At 38.6% G+C, this 20,322-nt stretch overlaps 1 protein-coding gene across 2 annotated transcripts in view; it reads left to right on the top strand.

Annotated features, from left to right (window-relative positions):
• The window catches only part of itga7 (integrin, alpha 7), a 30,165-nt gene extending 15,306 nt beyond the window's left edge, over positions 1-14,859 (top strand). The window contains exons 13-26 of one of the 2 annotated variants that reach the window (XM_051913292.1): positions 1,329-1,469; positions 3,293-3,408; positions 3,689-3,872; positions 3,952-4,026; positions 4,108-4,187; positions 5,656-5,733; positions 5,920-6,022; positions 7,356-7,547; positions 7,628-7,744; positions 7,853-7,966; positions 9,884-9,982; positions 10,063-10,188; positions 11,772-11,930; positions 14,481-14,626. In XM_051913292.1, the coding sequence (XP_051769252.1) occupies positions 1,329-1,469; positions 3,293-3,408; positions 3,689-3,872; positions 3,952-4,026; positions 4,108-4,187; positions 5,656-5,733; positions 5,920-6,022; positions 7,356-7,547; positions 7,628-7,744; positions 7,853-7,966; positions 9,884-9,982; positions 10,063-10,188; positions 11,772-11,888 (1,542 nt within the window). In that variant the 3' untranslated portion in view covers positions 11,889-11,930; positions 14,481-14,626. Of the gene's footprint in view, positions 1-1,328; positions 1,470-3,292; positions 3,409-3,688; positions 3,873-3,951; positions 4,027-4,107; positions 4,188-5,655; positions 5,734-5,919; positions 6,023-7,355; positions 7,548-7,627; positions 7,745-7,852; positions 7,967-9,883; positions 9,983-10,062; positions 10,189-11,771; positions 11,931-14,480 lie in introns of both variants that reach the window. The other variant, XM_051913291.1, reaches the window with a different exon arrangement.
• The last annotated feature ends 5,463 nt before the right edge of the window (positions 14,860-20,322 follow it).

Genomic DNA, 20,322 nt, shown 5'->3' with positions numbered 1-20,322 from the left:
GTTTATAAAAAAGACGCTGCAGGGCGTGACGTCATATCACGACCGTCACATGCTCAAAGTCTACGGCTTTATTCGGTAAATGTGTTTCCATCGTAGTTTATGTGCATGTCTTTTTAACAGATAAAAAATTATCCACCTCACTTTAGCGCATATGTTTTTATACGTATCTTGATGTTTCCATCCACAGTTTTTGCGACATAACAAAATAAAAAAATTAATACTAGGTGGATGAAAACATAGCTACTGAAACCACATAATGAGGAATTTAAAAACATGTGAACACATGGCATTTGTAGTGGAAATGCATATTTGCATCCTGACAACATTAGCTTTGTTTCATTTTCAAGGCTGCACCCTCCGGTGTGACGCTCCACTCAATCGCTCAAGGCCCAAGCAAACGCTCTACTCAAAGACATGAAATTTTCTGTAATATACGTCTTTCTGTTGAATTTCTTGAATAAATGTCTCAATTACAGTTGGTCCATGTGACTGGACTGGATAGTGCAGGATTGCAGAGCCGGATTTCCACCTCGCTATGATCAGATGCTTTCTTTACTGCTGTTTTCTCACCATTTTTGTTGAATGTTTATTTTGTTATTGAGAGGAAAGTGTGGGAGGCATCAGGATATTTCTTAAAAGTATACCAATGCAAAGTTATTTTCAACTTCTTTTTGCCCCTAAGCAAAGAACGATAAAGACCTTCGCCGTGACAGTCTTTGCTAACTCAAGTTCTCCACACTCCCTTTCAGTTTCTTCTCCTTCTTTCTTCTTAACTTTGATGTTTACTATAAATTTATGTATAAGGTTCGCAGCAACAATATTTGAACTCCATAACCTTAGACATATTGCTTATTTCCCATATTCTCAGACCAGCACATCATAAAGGGTTGAGCGAGCGGCCCTGAGGGAAAAGACGTTTTCCGCTCCAGAGGAAATTCAGCCGTGTACATCATTGAGAATGTCTCATTTCAGAAACAGAACCGTTATAAAATTGTCTGTTATCCCTTGTGAGGTGTAAAATACTGTAATTATGTCCTTAATTTGCAATATAATGGTTACTTTTCTAAAATGAGGCTGCAGCCTTCAAATGAGACACAGCTATTGACTTCTGCCCGCTATGGAACATGTTGTGAAAAATCAACACTTTGAACATTAAACAGGGGGTTCAAACTTTGCTGCATTGTACCAAAACACACACCTTGCAATCACAATTGCAGCTGCATTTCATAACACGAGAGGAGGGTCTCAGTGAAGTCCGATCAGAGGAGGCGCATGATAATATCAGATGAAACAGGGCCATATGAACTCTTCTGTTCTCATTTCATCAGGAAAACATTCGGGACAAGCTGCGGCCCATCTCTCTGGCGATCACACACACTATACGAAGAAGACATCACCATCACACGGGACACCATAACCAGCTGAGCCCCGTCCTGAGCCTCAGTCCCTCCAACACACTCTACTCTGAGGTAAAACAAACGTACTTCACATGCTTTTAGATTTGGTTTGTCTCTTGATTTTGGGTGTGAATGGGTCAATCCCTGCATTCTGTGTTCAGAAGTTTGTCTCAAGAAAGAGATGTCCTGCATAGTGTGATTAGTTTCACCTTTATTTCTATATAACACTTTATACAATACACATTATTTCTAAGCAGCTTTACAGAAAATCATGATGTCAGTGTCTTACAATATCTTAATATCTTCATGCCTTATAGTCGGATTTGAGCTGAGATTGTGATGTTATTGAACCAAACTGAATCAACACTGAACTGATCTCAGCTGGATAATGTTTACTGTTGTCTTTTTAGAGCTGCTTTACAGCAGAATTGAACTCTGTTTGCACCACTGAATCGTATACTTTCCTGTTTATCACTGTAAAGCTGCTTTAAAACAATCTGTATTGTATAAAGCATTATATAGAAATAATGGTGACTTGACTGTTAACTCTGCTCTGTCTTTCTTCTCACATAATAAAAACATTTACCTCAATATTGCATTGCATATTGCAATCATAGGCGGAGTTTTAGACTGACAGATGGGGGTGGGGAGATTTATTACTTAATAAATTATAATAATAATAAAAGAATTAAATGGTTGAAAGGGATTTAAAGTCCCCCTGTAGTCAATAATTTGATACCTTAAAACTCATCTTTGATCACCAAAATGACATATTTAAACATTTTTTCCTGTGGAAAAAAATGCCTTTAAATAGCTTGAATGTAACTCTACACCCTTGCTTCATTTATATATACGTGGATCTATGAATATGCTAATTAGCCCCGCCTCCACTCACTCGCACGAGCTCAGAGATCCACTCGGTCAACTTTACTGAAGTAAACGCTGCACAATGGTTCGGCAATGGTGTTGAATGATGAATTTGCTCATGGTTTGTCTTAAAGCGTATTAAAAACACCACATAGACATATAAACAACATTAAACACTTGATTTTCACCACAGGGGGACTTTAAGGGAATAAATAAATAAGAATGGTAAAAGAAGTTCAAGGTCTAATTGTAGTTATGAACTATTTGCACATAATATTTTATTTTAAAATGTGCACACATTCACTCTTATTCATATGCCTAATATGTTGAAAATGCAAACATCTTTTTGTCTCGTCACATTCATTTATGAATTAGTACATGAATCACAATCGCATATTTTAAGTTCAAAACAGCGAAATTTCATAAAAAGTTGAGCAGTTTTCATAAGATAGTCTATTTCTGTCGGTCGCTGAACATTTCTATCAAAAAACAGTTGTCTACTTGCATCTTTCCACAAACTCTCGCTGTGACAGTGACAGTAAGACCCGCCTTCTTTGATTTGATTGGCCATCTTGATCATTTTGACATTGATGAGTGCTGTTAGACCGCTGAGGCAGAGCAGCCTAAAAATGTAAATAGCCTAGGAATTTACCTTTTAAAACATCCTAACAACAAACATATTTACTCATTCTACAGTAAAATGATAAGATAAGACAAATAAATGTGAATTCTATTGTTTATTATTCATAAAATTATTCATAGCTCAGGCAAAATCATTGGCTCTGGTCCCCCCCCAAACTCTGCCTATGATTGCAATATTACACCCAAAATCAATACTGCTTGCCCATGTATTCATTTAAGTAGTCATATGATAGCTGTTTACTTCATGTCAGAGGGTATTTTGTGAAAATGACTAGCTGTCAGTACATTATCCCTTATATAATGCTCGTCGAATGATAATTCAAATCCATCAGGAACCATTAGTATAACAGTAAAACTGAATGCGCAAGCTTTCTGTCTGTTCTCAGGTTAATTTTGTCAGGGAAGGGTGTGGTGAGGATAAAATATGCCAGAGCAACCTTCAGCTTGTCTATCAGTTTGGCACAAAAGCACCCATTTCAAACGACTTCACTCCTCTACCGCGGTAAGTGACCATACACATATTTCTGTGTCTGAAGTGATGTCTCCGGCACTGCATACTTACATTTATAAAGATGTTCATGGACTAATACTAAACGTGAACATGTGACTAAATGTTCCTACAAATCATTCATAAATTGCCTGTACATGTGAAGACATTTTTCCTAAACCAGGTTCTGCTGTACAGTGCAAGCATTTTACTAAATTATTGTGTGCAAATGTAAAAATCTTAAAGGCATAGAGGCCCTGGTTATTTTAATTTCTCCCACATGCTCTGCGTTTAGAGACGGGTCTGATGTGCCGGTGTTCTCTCTGTCGGATCAGAGGTCAATAGTGCTGGAGGTCACGGTGACTAACATGCCGTCTAACCCAGAAACCCCGCAGGAGGATGGAGATGATGCCCACGCCGCCCAGCTGCTGGTGTCTCTGCCAAACACGCTCTCGTACTCTGGACTCATGGGGCAGCAGGTACACCACCAGCAATGCTGAGCTTGTTTATGTGTCAGTCAGAGCCAGCAGTAGTTCCTGATGTGTTCCTGTTTTGAAGGTGTTGTGTGAAGTCAATCAGAACGGCTCTCAGGCGCTGTGTGAACTGGGCAATCCATTCAAAAGAGAAGCGACGGTACGGTAACAGTCTCACACGCACAGTTACACGATTCTGACCTTCAGGAAACTCGAATTGACCATGAATTCTTTATGTCAGGTCAAATTCTATCTTATTCTGAGCACTTCTGCGATCACTATAGAAACTACGTCACTGTCTGTTCATCTCGCACTGTCCACGTGAGTTTCAGTCCTGTTTTCTGCCTGCCTGTATTTCTTTTGTGAGCAAAACAAAATCATACAAATGATGTTGGATGAACCTCACAAAGAAATGTCTGGGTCATATTTCACCCTGAATATTTATTTTGCATTGTAACATCACTTTCATGACAGCAGCACGATACCTTTACTTTTATTACGGTTATATTTTTAAATTCATAACAGATTTTTCAAAATTCAGATCATTACAAACCAAATTCAGTACTACACAAACTACCATGATTTATTTGTATTTACATGTGGCATACTTAGAGCCAGATTTACTAAACAGGGTAAATTAGCATGAGATCGCAATCTAGGGCTGGGTGGTATGATGATATATATCGTTACCCCGGTATCAAATGTCTATCGTTGGAGATTTTGCTATATTTTGTATATCGCGGTATGTAAATATATAGCACTATTGACACTTCAGAGTGATGAAATGCATGAATGAGAATATAAAGAGCGAGACGTGCTTGATGTTTAAAGATTAAGCACAATAAGCAGTGAAAAAGAACTGACACGCAGCGTAAGCACGCAAACAGAAAGCAGCTTCTGTCAGCATGCGATCGTGAACTCAGTTCTCTTTCACGTCTTATTGCGCTTAAATGGTCAAATACACGCAGTTATGTCAAAATGGCCATTGTGTGCAGTATTCATGTAAACACAGAGGGTTATGTCTCAAGTGAAAGTAAACAGTTGGGTGTAAACCAGATGTGTATCAGTATAATGGATCCGTGCGTTTGGTCTTTGGTGACAGCAGCCTAATAAACCTGCTGCTCTGTCTCATTAATGTCAATCAAACAAAACAGAAAATAACTTACTGCTTTTGACTGAATAACTTTTTTTAGCTTTAATAAGAATAGATTTATATTTAATTCATACAGTGAAGACAATGCAATATTTTATTTTTACATTTGATTATTAAATTTCTGTACTAATTCTAACTACATATTAAAGCATTAGTTCACTTCAGAATTAAAATTTCCAGATAATTTACTCACCCCCATGTCATCCAAGATGTTTATGTCTTTCTTTCTTCGGTCGAAAAGAAATGAAGGTTTTTGAGGAAAACATTCCAGGATTTTTCTCCATATAGTGGACTTCACTGGGGTTCAACGGGTTGAAGGTCCAAATGTCAGTTTCAGTGCAGCTTCAAAGAGCTCTACATGATCCCAGACGAGGAATAAGAGTCTTATCTAGAGAAACCATCAGACATTTTCTAAAAAAAAAATAATGTATATACTTTTTAACCACAAATGCTCATCATGCACTGCTCTGCGATGCTCCACGCATTACATAATCAAATTGGAAAGATCACGCGGAAATTATATTTATGCTGATCCCCCTTTTGGGATGAAATGTAACCTGGACATTGTTGTGAGATTCACCCTGTTGAAAAATGGCAAAACAATGTAATAATTTCAGCCATGTAAATGTCACACAGGATAAGTGAGCAGCCTTCTTTGGCCCCTGTTACGGCGTTTGCGCGAGTGGTGATCGAACTTCCTCTGGTGCTCAGTGGGTGTGTGTTCACTTCCCTTTATCTCTGATTATTGGTGTTTACACATGGTTTCTAAAATAGCAGCATATTTTCTCATGAATGCTGATGTCACTTCAGTGTATAAATAGATCTAATATCTCATTAAATGTTCTCAGAAGCTATTCTTAAAATGTCGTGTGATGATGGTGTTTTGTTGGTCTCCTGTAGGCTGTCTCGCCCTCATCAGCTGTTCTTCAGCGGAGAGGTGAGGGGAGAGAGCGCCATGACATCACTGGAGGACGTCGGCAGCGCAGTGGACTATGAATTCATTGTAAGTTCATGTGCTCAGAAGATTTGGAGGTGCTCTATCATATCTCAGGAGACTTAAAGGGTTAGTTCACCCAAAAATGAAATTTCTGTCATTAATTACTCACCCTCATGTCGTTCCACACCTGTAAGACCTTCGTTCATCTTCAGAACACAAATTAAGATATTTTTGATGAAATCCGATGGCTCAGTGAGGCCTCTATCGCCAGCAAGATAATTAACACTTTCAAATGCCCTGAAAGCTACTAAAGACGTATTTAAAACAGTTCATGTGACTACAGTGGTTCAACCTTAATTTTATGAAGCGACGAGAATACTTTTTGTGCGCCAAAAAAAACAACAAAATAATGACTTTATTCAACAATATAGTGATGGGCGATTTCAAAACACTGCTTCATGAAGCTTCGAAGCTTTTCGAATCCTTTGTTTCGAATCAGTGGTTCGGAGCGTGTATCAAACTGCCAAAGATTTCAGTAAACGAGGCTTCGTCACGTCGTAAGTGTTTCGAAATTTCAATGGTTCACCCCTGGGGGCCATGACTTTGGCAGTTTGATACACGATAAATTGCCCATCACTAGATGTTATTGAATAAAGTCTTTATTTTTGTTTTGTGCACAAAAAGTATTCTTGTCTCTTCATAACATTAAGGTTGAACCAGTGCAGTCACATGACTGTTTTAACGATGGCTTTAGTACCTTTCTGGACCTTGAAAGTGTTGATTATATTGCTGTCTATGGACGAGTCATAAACCTCTCGGACTTCATCAAAAATTTGTGTTCTGAAGATGAACAAAGGTCTTACGGGTGTGGAACGACATGAGGGCGAGTAATTAATGACAGAAATTTCATTTTTGGGTGAACTAACCCTTTAATTTTAGTTCTAAATTACAAAGATGGAAAAACTTTTTAAACTGTTTAGCTACTTTAAATGTATATTGATTTATACAATTTAATTGTAAAACAAAATTTCGCATAGCTTTTGGAACTGAAAATGAACTGAAATGAACACTGAAAAATTGTAAGTTTTGCAAAACCCCAGGTTTACCACAGAATCATTTCAGAATCGCTAAAGAAAGATTTGCAACTCATTAGAGAATTTTTTTTCTCCCACCGCTAATGGATACTTTATATTAAATATACTATATATTGGATATTAACAGTGTTGGGGAAGTTTACTTGTAAAACTCGCTAAGAAAGTAACTAATTGGATTACTCAGTTATTTTTAATGGAAAGTAGAACAGAAGTCTCCATTTGTATGGAGAAACTGTATGGAGAAATGAAAGGAACAGGATAGAAGGTACTTATGTGGCAATGATTATTGTCCTGTGTGATAACAGATGACTAATACTGGGCAGTCTCTCCAAACGTTCGGCTCGGCATCTCTGAACATCCTGTGGCCGTACGAGCTGATCAATAAGAAGTGGCTGTTGTATCCGAGCTCTCTGCAGATCGACGGCCATCCACACACTCGCTGTGAACCACAGTCGGCGCTCGACCCTCTGCATCTGGCCCAGGCAGAACACCTCAAGGTACTCGCAAACACACATCAAATGAAGCTGCTGGTCATCAATAAATGCAAAAGACGTTTAAATGGGTCATCTGTGAACAGAGCAGCAGAAAGGTGCGCTCGCATCAGGAAACCGAAGCAGACGTGGTTCCCAAAAACCCTGAAGGCAAAATCACTCCAGCTGTGTCTGCGTCTGAGAGGAGGAGGTCTCTCACACTGGTCAGTGTGAACCAGAGAGTAGACAAAATGAGAAATACTTTTGCGACCATATTTCATTCCGTAATCTGCTGTTGATTGTGATTGATCTGACCTGCTGATGTGTTTCAGGATTGTTTACTGGGCTCTGCACGCTGCCTGCTCTTCCGGTGTCCTCTAGACAAGTTCTCCGGCTCCATCCATATCAGGATCAGAGCAAACTTGTGGAACAGCACTTTCATTGAGGTGAGAGCTGCTCGCTCTTGAACGATCGTTTTTCATGTTAATATTGAAAAACGTCAATGTTCTGACTAAATTCGATTCAGATTCACAAGATCTCAATTCGATTCTTGATTTTCAATTTGATTTAGTGAATTCAATGATTCAGCTTTTACTGCCCCCACCACAAAAAAGTAATAAATGAATAAAACAGTTGTTTTTTAGATAATTTTGAAATTTCAAAATTCTCAATTCCAATTTCGATACCAAACAGTAACAGTAGTTTTCAGTTACAGAAACTGAATAAAGTAATAAAATGTAAGACAACATTGCATATAATCTTCACTGTACAAATTAAATAAAGGTTAATCCTTATTAAAGCTTATAAAAATGTATTCAGTCAAGAGCAGTGAGTGATTTCTTCATCATTTGTAGTTTGATTAACATTAAAAACACAGACAGCAGCAGGAATATCAGGCTGCTGTCACTTTAAGACTAATGCACGGATCCAATATACTGATACATGTGTTGTCTTTCACTTAAAGGGGTGGTTGATTATGATTTCACTTTTTAAACTTTAGTTTAGTGTGTATGTTGCTGTTTGATCATAAACAACATCTGCAAAGTTACGACGCTCAAAGTTCAAAGCAAAGAGAGATATTTTCTTTTACAGAAATCGCTTTTTAAGGACTACAACAAATGGCTGGTAGGGACTACAACGAGCTTCTTCCTGGGTTAGTGACATCACTAACCCTAAAATTTACATAAACCCCGCCGCCTAGAACACGCAACAAAGGGGACGGGGCCATGTTGGGCTGCTTTAGAGAAGAGGAAGAGTTGTTGTAGTAGAGTGTTGTTGTCATGCCGTCATTTTACGCCGGACTGCTTCACAAACGAGGGTCAATTCAACGCTGGATTTACACAAAAGATTAACATGACGGCACATGCTAGTCGATGAGTTGAATCAACTCCACAGCAACTACATAAATTTATCCACTAACCATTCAGAAACGTCTAAAAGTTGTAACTTCTTCCTGAGTCTCTCCATCAGTGTCGACTCCGGTTTGAACAATGTAAGGCTGAACACCGTTACTGACAATCCTCATTTTGGCTGCGTGAGATTCTCCAGCTTTGTTGTCGTTGTGCGACCGAAGCACGAGCTGTTAAAGCTCTGCCCTCTTCTGGAAAAAGGGGGCCGGGAGCAGCAGCTCATTTGCATTTAAAGGGACACACACAAAAACTGCGTGTTTTTGCTCACACCCAAATAGGGGCAAATTTGACAAGCTATAATAAATGATCTGTGGGGTATTTTGAGCTGAAACTTCACAGACACATTCTGGAGACACCAGAGACTTATATTACATCTTGTAAAAGGGGCATAATGGGTCCCCTTTAAGCCATAAGTGACTATGTTTACTAGGGAACTCGCTTAGGTGAGCATTTTGGGAAAAATCTGTGTGAATTTATCCGTTCAAGCACAAGGAGACGTGAAAGAGAATTCATTTTATTATTTGCACAGTTGCCTGAGGATGACATCTAAGACAAGTAATAAGATTAACGTCAAACAGATATTTTGTTCAATGTTTGTGAGGAAATAAATACGCAAAAAAGATCAATTCGTGGCTTTTGAGAATCAATATCGAATAGACCACATTTTAAAAAATGACTAATCGAAAAATAGATTTGTTTGGCCAGCCCTAGTTGATATGGTGGGACAGTAACTATCAGCTCAATGGAGAGTTACATTGAAAAGATGGAAACAGTTACAGACAAGAAAACGGCACCACAGCAATCACCTCAAACACATCCAATTCAAGCCCACAGTCAGTGAATTAATGTCCATAAATGCACCCAGGGTCTATACATATGTGTGGTCTAATGGACACATAAACGGGTTACAGATGCAGAACTCTCAGTACAGCATTCACTCTGTCTGTTTATTAGGAGTTTTCATCGGTCAGTGCCGTAGAGCTGCTGGTCAGAGCCAATATCACCATTAAATCCGACATCAGGCATCTAGTGCTGAAGGACGCAGCTACACAGGTCAGATAGCACACATGATCACACATGCCCACACTCCCATGCGTGTTCTTGTTAACGCATAAGTGTTTGTGTTTGTGCAGGTGTCAGTGATGATTTACCCAGAGATCGGGCTCTCAGACCAGCACAGCATCCCGTGGTGGATCATCCTCATTGCCGTCCTGGCTGGAGTTATTGTTCTTGCGCTGCTCGTGTGTGTACTGTGGAAGGTGAGTGTACGCCTGAACACACTCAACAAGCTTCTGCTTTTATTGCACAACCTGCACAGAGCAAAAGATTTTTTTTCCTCAGTATTTTTGCCTACAAATATCTAAACATTCTTACAGTCTTGTTTTGTGAAAAGTGCCCTCTTATGCTATTTTAAAGGTTTCTAATGTTGTTTTGGCATCTCCTACAACAGGTTCACATTCATCCAAGATCAAAAACACTTTAATTTTCTCATAATATCCACTGCAGCATCAGCTCTTTTCTCTCAGTGTCTGAAACGCTTCCATCAAGGATTCGGTCTCTCTAAACCCCACCTTTCTGAGAGCTGCTCTGCTCTGATTGGTCAGATGGCCCAGTCTGCTGTGATTGGTCAGAAACCAAACGCTCATTATCATATCTGAATCTCAGCTCTTGATTCACAGTGATACGAACAGTAACGATGGCGTCGGTTTTACCGTATCAATCTCATCAAAGTGGATTTGCTTTGGCAGCAGAAAACAGCGTCTTCTCGACATGAACAACACGAACCAAACTCTTCCAGTCTCAGATACAACTACAGTGATTGAGGGCGGGGCAAAGAGACGCTGTTCAGCCAATGAAGAGCAGAGGTGGGCATTATGCAAATTAGTTACAAACCTACGTACGAGACAATAACATTTATCTGCACTTTGATCTTTGCAGACCTTTTACATTCACAAACAGCTCTATTACACACTGCATGAAAGGGAATATCACAAATAGCATAATAGGGGCACTTTAAAACAATAAACAATATAGCTGCCAATGGGGTCAGTACAAGATTTTCGGACCCCATTGGCAGATATTTTTCTCGTTTTAAGCAAAAAGCCACTTGACTAGCTTAAGTCATTATGCTTCTCCAGTAAATGAACCTTGATTTAAGAATGTTTAGATATTTGTACTGGAAAACAAGACAGAAACACTGAGGAGGAAAATGTTTTTTTTGCAGTGCACCCATGACCTCCATGAGGATTTTTCAATCGTTTGACCATCTACAGTCATTGTGAATGCCCAAAAGAATAATTTGGCATGCTGACATGGTCAAGTTGCTGTTTGACCAATCAGTAGAGTGGTGATCATGTTGTGATTACTGGTGAACTTACTAGTCATGGACACAGTCTAGTGGATTATTCTAGTCAAAATGCCCAATGCTTTATGAACTTTTTCAAATTTATTTGTATAGCACTTTTCACAATACACATAGATCATATAGTAAAGCAGCTTGACTGCACATAGATTTGCCATGGCTCCAGTGAACAACAGGGGAAAAAATATGTTTAAATTCATCCTGAGACAAACTTTTTTCACTTTTTGTGAAATGTGGTTTTCCAAAGTTGATTTGCTGTCATTTCAAGGCATATTTCTCTCAAAATGAACATTCTGTCTTTATTTACTCACCCTCATATTACTCATATTACTTTCCTACCTGTTTTCTTCCATCCAATGAATGTGATTGCATACTATTGTCTATATAATATTTCCTCATTTAACCCCCCATTGCTAGTTCTTCATGTGTTCTTCTTTCTGTACCTATGCATATGTCATATTTTCCCGTCTGGTGGAGCAGTGTGGTTTTTTCAAGCGCACCGAGAGGCAGCCTCACTATGAGACCGAGTATTACAGCGCTCATCTGCAGCAGCAGCCGTCTGATGCGGAGAGGAAGCAGGCCACTGAACTTCAATAAGAGCCTCGTCCAGCCTGATCTTCCTCTAGCACACGTCATGTGGTACAGCTCAATTCTGCGGTGGAGTGTGCTGATGTGCTGTGGCTTTGGCATGATAACCAGTATCTAAATAATAATGGGAAGGCCTAACAAGAGCTTAAAGGTGGTAAACGCCCCTACCCAAAACAAACACGCCCATACCCCAAAGGACCACACCCCTATCTTGATAGCTCCGCCCACACATTCACGTACACACCATGCAACGCAGGCAAGGAATCTACCGTGCCTGCCACCCGAGAGTATGATGCCATCAATAAGTGAATGCAATTTTTGTTACTATGATCATTCAGGTCGAATGTCTAATTGTTAATTAGCTCCTCTACTCCTTCGTTTTCCCAAAAAACAAACACCGTTTTCATGAGCAGCTCCCTACATATAACACGAAAGTCCAAGTAACTACAAATGTGACAAGATTAAGGGGTTATTGCGATCACTAAAAGGGGAATCAAAAGAAAAAACATATATTAGGAGTGTTATCTCACTTTTCTGACACATTTTGGGAGCCGATGATTGAAATGGGCGGTGAAAAATGTTTAGACGTTAGATGCTTATAATAATAATAATGAACAAACAAGATGACACGAGTATATTCAAAAGGCAGCATATCTTAGTTCTGTAGAACAGCAAAATATGTTGTTTTTGTGCATGTATCTTTAAATGCAAATGAGCTGCTGCTCTCCACCCCTCTTTCCAGAAGAGGGCGGAGTCTGTACGGCTCGTGCCTTGGGTACTTTGCCAAAAACAAACAAAACATCTGTTTGGTTTTGATTATCATCTCTATCACGGTCAGGCTCACATGACATTGCAGTTCTTCGTCATCATGAAAGTTAATCATCTAAAGCATATAAAGGCATATCAATCTAAACTTCTGATATACAGTTTTCTGAGCGCTCACATCCGAAGCACGTGCGCAGAAAGTCTCATGAGTATCAAACTAAGTTCTCTTTTATGTCTTATTGCACTTAAACTGTCAAATACACACAAGGTTATGTCAAAAACACATACAGTCGATTCTGTCTGTGAACATAAACAGCAGGGAATGAAATCACATGTGTATATTAGATCTGTGTATTAAAGTGACAGCAGTGTAATATACAGTACCTACTGCTGTAAATGTTGTTAATATGAATCAAACAAAAGAAAAACAGAAAATCACTCACTGCTCTTGACTGAATATCTGTAGTAGCTTTAATAATACGTTTCTTACTTGAATGCTGCTGTTAAATGCTCTGGCGAGGAGATGAACATGGCGGACTGTGTACAGCTCACTCGGGGGAGGAGCTAAGCTAATAGGGCAGAGTCCGTCAGCAGTCGTGGGCGGGGCCTGTGCAATGTGACGTCACATTGCATAGAAAATACAAACAACTTATTCTGAGAGACTGCTTATGATTAATGGGGATTAAAAAAAAAATGAGTGGGTGGATTTTTACCATTATAGAGTGCTTGTGTACACACACTTTAAGGTCTCTCCTGTGCTGGAAAGCTTCTCCGATATTAACGCAGGTCCTACCTCTTGCCTGATTGTAACCCTTGTTTTTAAAGCTTTATTCCCCTGGCCTTTTCCTCGTTTGTATTTTCTCTGTCATTTCTCTTTCTATAGTTGTTCTGCTAATGTCTGTTTTGTGCACTGAGCTCTCTCTCCTCCCCCATCATGAGTGGACACGCCCCTTACTGCTAATTGGCTACAAGAGTATTTGGTGCTTGGTCAGATCCACTTTTCAACAGCGTTTAATATCCATGATCTAATAAGAGATGTTGGCACGAAAGCGATGACACATGGCATCAGCGCCAAACCTTCTTGTTTTGCAGCACTACTAGGGAATTTATTTAACATTATTCTAATAGTTTGTTGTAGTGAGGATTACAGAATTACAAGTCAAATGATTTGACTAACACCAGTTACCATTTTTATTTATGAATTGATTTAGGTGATACTGATAATGCACAAGGGTGATATATGCGTGTAATCAACAAATATAGAACAATAAGAAACATTCTTCAAGAATTAAAGCCTGCCGTTCTTTGAAGAATGAAGATGATGGAAATTGTTTTGTATTTAGTGCTTCAGAATGTTGCATTGAAGTTGATGTTTAGGATAAGGAATTCAACCGACTACATCCTGATATACTAAAAGTTTGATCAAGGTATAAAAGATGTGCAAAATATTAGACGTGAACAAGTCATTAGAGTTTATCTTGTCTGAGAAGACGTCATGTTCTGTTAGATGAGCAGCAGCATGTCGAGCATTAACTTTATCACCTTAAAAATAATACAGTAAATGAAAAAAAGAGGTTGATAAAGCTAAAGCAGCTTCAGCTCAAGCATGGCGTGAATGAATGTCCTTGCCAACGGAGGATTATATATCATTACTGTGGAATGAAAATTTGAACATACTTTTTTTCCAGCCAAACATTCTTTTTTACTCACGTTTTTCTCACTGGGCATGTGTTAACTTTGGACCCTGGGATCAGGGTTGCACAGTGTGTCTCAAGGTGATTTTATTTAGTGCTAGATATAAATCTTTATCTCATTCGACCTCTTTCTCTCTTGCAGTGTGGTTTCTTCCATAGGGTTCGGCATGAAGATCAAGTGCCCCAGTATCAAGCTGTGAAGATCCTGCGGCAAGAGACGCCACTTCTGGACAAGACTTTTATTTTGCACAAAAAGCAATGGACGACCCACTGGAGCGATGGGACAATCTAATATTCATCCTTTTGTCCTCAGAAACATGGACGCTGACCAGAGACTGCAGTGGACTTGCACTGACCATAAACATACACTGCTACACATTTTTATGAAGCATTTTATAAGTGTCATTTTCTTCAGTGTTCTGCAGATCGAAAGAAAATTTTAGGAGGACAGCTGGATCGAGCTGGATATAGTATATAAATGGAAATATATGCACCTAGTATTAAAAGTGTTATTTAACATATTAATGTTGAATTGAGTTGAATTGAGTGTCTTCATATTTCATCATAAGCAGAACGTGATAAAGTTTTCAGGTCATATGAAACTTGGCAAACATCATCCCAAGACCCTCCTGACATAAAGTTAAGTCAGTTTTATTTGTATAGTGTTTTTTTTTTTTTTTTTTTTTCACAATACAAATCGTTTATAGCAGCTTTACGATATCATACTGTTGTCTATAATGCCTTAATGCTTTATCGTGCTATATGCCGACATGCAACAATGATATAAACGATCATAATAAATTATATAAATTAAATCTCCCTCACCAGTAAGGTAGTAAATATCTTAAAAAAATAAAAGGGGCATTATATAAACTGTAGGCCCATTTTAGGATAACACAACCAACAAAAATGAATCAATTATTTGATCTGTTCATTTGTAGATTCTAAAGTCATGTTATAAAAAAACGTGCCTACAAACTTAAGGTCGTTTCAGAACCTGGTGCGTTTTCTCCCTTAGATCGGTTCGTTTAGGCATATTTGGTGTAACACATTACAGGTAACACAAGTTACGTAATCAGATTACTTTTTTCAAGTAACTAGTAAAGTAACGCATTACTTTTAAAATTGCAACAAAATATCTGAGTTACTTTTAAAGTAACACAAGTTTGTTTTCCCATGTATTGACTGACAGCTCTCCTGTCCTCATGTTACGAGAAATCAAGGGTAAGTGCAGAGGTGTTGTGTGTGAACATGATGGTTATTCTAGACAAAAAATGTGAGCATTCATTTACTCATTTACAACTTCTCCAGCGTCCTATTCTTCTGTGATCCAGAATGGCAGCACAGCTGAAAGGTTTGTTTGAACTGCGCCCTCTACTGTTCAGATGTGAATTTACATTTCCTTCAGCCTCTCCTCACTTATTCATTTCACTTTTGGTGTGAAAGGGCCTTTACAAATGTGTGCCTGCCTCTTTGACAAATTAATATCGGCAACAATATATTACGTTGATTGCTAATGAATAGAAAAGTGTGAGCTTGAATTTTCTGCTGTTGTTAGAATAACATGGAAAAATCTTCGAGGAAGTTGAGTTCTGAGGAAACATTCGAGGCTAATACAGAGTCAAGGGAAAGAAATCCTGCAATTTATGCCGCAGAGGATAGACTAAATCAACAGGGGGCAGTTGTGTTTCATTCTTTGAGGAGTGGTAAATGAGCAGAATAACTGTTACATCAAGCTTCACTGCTAGGTTCAAAAGGAGGATTTTGGCATCACATATAATGAGAAAAGACGTGAGGACAGATGAGGACAGACTCTTTACAATAGCTTCCACTGTATAAACCCTAGATCTTTCAACTTTCAAGACTATTTTATGGAGTTTTTGTCTACTGAAAGTGTGTGTTTGTTCGGACACATTGTATACATAACTAATGAGCAACATTATTAACACAATGCATCGTTCAAAAAGGCAACCATCTGAGGAATCATCTGTCGCTAAAACAAAGAAACCTCTTTTGGAGAAGAGTTTACAAGCAAAAAGCGAAGATGGTAAAGCCTGTAATACAACTCAAAACTTAATTAATGAATTTGCAGCACAAATGCCTTCGGTAATACTGCGAGCACACTGTAAACCTGAATAAGTTGGCGCAATTTTAAAAATTTGAGGCAATCTGTTGTACTCATACACTTTAATTGTTCTTAACTTGAAATGTTTGAGTACACTAATTCATACCTTTAACTTAAGATTTTCATGTAACCTTAATATGAACAGTTTTATTAGTGTAAAATTTTCTAGGTATAACAAGCTAATTTGCTAACATGTTAACAATAGCATGATAAAGAACTTGTTGAATGATTACAGCATTATAAAGCATGTAACATACTTGCTCTCAAACCAAGCCGCACGCGCCACTTGTCACCATGATGGAAACTCTCCAAAAACCCACATTAACAGAAACTCTTCTAAATTAGCATAACAAAACATTATTCACCAATAAATCTCCCACTTAACATTAACATTGCACAAAAAACATTATATAACACTTAATTTTAGCATTTACTCTCCCTTTTGAGTGCCATGGGCAAAGCATGCTGCGAAGTAAAAATCCCAGCCCAGTTTGAGTTTCAACTTAAGTTTGTCAAAATATAAAACTCAAAACAATTAAACAGTTCAGTTTATTCCAAAATATATATGAAAGTAAAAGAAAGTGCAAAATACTCATAAAAGTTCATTTGACTGAATTATGTTTAATTTGAGTTTGTCCTACTAAAACCAATTAAATTATTTCGAGCGTTAGGGTTTACAGTTCAGATGGTGAAAACACCGCCTGTAAAAACATTCAACATTTATAGTCCCCTGAAGTAATGATGCAGTGGCCTCAGTGATGAAAGTGAAAAACAAAAACAAAAAGACACTTGATCAATGAAATAAATACAAAACAAAAAGACATTCTGTAGCACTTTTAGGACTTGCAATCCTCTTCTCTCTTTGAGTTTGACTGAGAAACTGAATGTTTATTGCCCACTAGGGCTGGGCCAATACATCGATGCAATGTGAATCGAGAAATGATTCTGGATCGATTCTGATAGGCCTATTTTCCGTATGTATCGCGATTCTCTCTCAAATTGATTCTGAGCTTAGTTTTCAACAGCAGATGGCACTGCGTGCTTTAGAAACAGCCGTACTCTGCTTCCTTCCAATTCCTTACACACACCACTTGAACCTTCTATAAAATAATCATTCATAAACTTGAAGTGAATTACAGGGGCTGTTTACATTAATCTCACGTCATAAAAGCATTCGGAGGTGCAAGTATATTATCAGACTCAGCCGAATGCACGAGCACTCTTCTTCATGAGCATGCTGTTAAAAACTAAGCTCCGAATCAATTTGCGATGCATTTGGAAAATATTAGAAATGATCCAAGAATCGCGATGCATCGATAGGATTGTCCCAGCCCTATTGCCCACTTTGGCTTAGCACATGCAAGCCAGTTAAACACACCTTTCTTAAAGTCCCCCGGTGGTGAAAATCAAGTTTTTAATGTTGTTTATATGTCTATGTGGTGTTTTTAAAACTGCAGTGAACCAAAGAACGTGGTTTAAAATCGCTGGTGTTTCTGACATCACAAACTACCTTGTAACCAATCATGAGTGGATCTCTGAGCTGGAGTGAGTGAGTGGAGGCGGGGCTAATTTGCATATTTATAGAACCGCATGTACTAAATAAGGCAAGGCTGTAGAGTTACATTCAAGCTATTTTAAGGCATTAAGATTTTTTTTCAAGGAAAAAAACGTCATTTTGGTGATCAAAGATGAGTTTTAAGGGATAAAATGATTAACTTCAGGGGGACTTTAAATTAAGGACAATTATTCTCTGAACCCCTTCACTTATGGCTAACTTTTTGTAAGCCAGGCCCAACCTTAAAAAAAGACACTTACTATTTAATAGTATTTAATGATTTGTAGATAACGTTTAATAGATTACACTGTAATGAAAACATTGCATTTGGTTTGTAAAAGGTGTGAGTTTTCGTTGCCTTTACCCAGGTATGACCAGCAGGTGTCGCCAGCGTGAGGCGATTCAAGCGCTTCCAAACAGTAGATCATTTTACTAAGCAAGTGGTTGATTTGTGTTAGAGTTTGGAGTTCTCATCACTACCTCAAAGTACAGCAGCCTTTTGTTTCAAATTATTGTAGGTAAATATCCTCTTCATCCAGTACTCTGTTTGTTCTCTGTGTTCAAACTAAACTCAGTCTTACCCACTGAAATCACTTCATGCATCAGGGTTGAACAAATAGTTTTGAGAATTTCAGTTGTGAATTCACCAAAGTGACTGAGAAAAACAGAAAAAATGTGTCTTCGTTTTATTGACAGAGAGTCAAAGTCAGACTGAAGTTTCCATTTCTGACTATAACTTTCCCAAACATTCTTTTAATGATGAGAAATTCTTCTGAGCAAAGGAGACTTTGAGAAGTGGGAAATGAAGAAGCACCTTCACTTGAGATGTGATGAGAGATCAGAACAGATGTGAGGCAGATGGTGGAACGGTGTCTCAAACAGCACAGGTTCAGTGTTAAGGCTCATCTCATTCTCTCAGACAGACAAGAAGTTGCACATTCACCGTTTCAGAGGTTACTTGTGAAAACTGGTGAAAACGCATCTTGCTAGCATATTTGAAATCAGGAATATAGTAAAAAATGCAAAGCACTCAACTCTCTGGAGATTGTATAGCTGAAAACTATTTCAGCACATGCAACAGCACACACATTTTCCATTCCTGCTCTCTTTCTCTCTCTCTGAGGCTGTGCTACTGTAGCTGATGGAGTAACAATAACATGTGCTCGAGCTGCTGAAACTTAAGCTTGCCAGTGATTCTGTCTGTTTTGTTAAAGGCCCCACTCCCGTCCATAGCCATGGAAATACACAGTCGCAGCCCAAAGCCAAGCAGTACTACATACTGGTCTAGTCTTGATTTTCATTTTTCGATAGCAATTTAACTTTGTAAATGGTTAGTCATGCCAAAATGTAACCTCTGTCGTCATTTACTCACCCCCATGTCATTCCAAACCTCCACTAAAGGTGCATTGATTACTGAAGTTTAAAAATGAACATTATTATAAAGTATAAGAACTATTTTGTCTAAATGCAGATCATATGCAGCTTTCAAACTGACAAGCCCACCGTTTCACCGCAAATCTCTGCCTGGTTTTCAGACATCTCAGCTTGGGTAAAGGAACTTCACCTTCAGCTCAACCTTGTGAGCACAGTGCAGCTCATAATCCATCAGTCGACCACAACATCATGGTGCACTTGGGTACTAACACCAACCAGGAAAGCAAGAAACCTGGAGGTGGTGTTTGATGACCAGTTAAGATCTTTAAAGACCCCCTGTGGTGAAAATCAAGTGTTTAATGTGGTGTTTTTATATGCAAATTCATCAGTCAACACCATTGCTGAGTATATTCTGTTTAAAACTGCAGTCAAAAAAAGCAATTTGAAACTGCCCCTAATTCCTCGTCACAAACTTGTGACCAATCCCTTCAATGAGAGGGCGGAGCCCTCTTACAAGATGCCCCTTTTACAAGATGTAATATAAGTCTCTGGTGTCCCCAGAATGTGTCTGTGAAGTTTCAGCTCAAAATACCCCACAGATCATTTATTATAGCTTGTCAAATTTGCCCCTATTTGGGTGTGAGCAAAAACATGCCGTTTTTGTGTGTGTCCCTTTAAATGCAAATGAGCTGCTGCTCCCGGCCCCCTTTCCAGAAGAGGGCGGAGCTTTAACAGCTCGCGCTTTGGTCGCTCAACAACAACAAAGCTGGAGAATCTCACGCAGCCAAAATGAGGATTGTCAGTAACGGTGTTCAGCCTTACATTGTTCAAACCGGAGTCGACACTGATGGAGAGACTCAGGAAGAAGTTACAACTTTTAGACGTTTCTGAATGGTTAGTGGATAAATTTATGTAGTTGCTGTGGAGTTG

This window comes from Ctenopharyngodon idella, chromosome 11, assembly GCF_019924925.1.
Source record: "Ctenopharyngodon idella isolate HZGC_01 chromosome 11, HZGC01, whole genome shotgun sequence".
NCBI lineage: Eukaryota > Metazoa > Chordata > Actinopteri > Cypriniformes > Xenocyprididae > Ctenopharyngodon > Ctenopharyngodon idella.
This window is presented reverse-complemented; position numbering and strand designations above follow the sequence as displayed.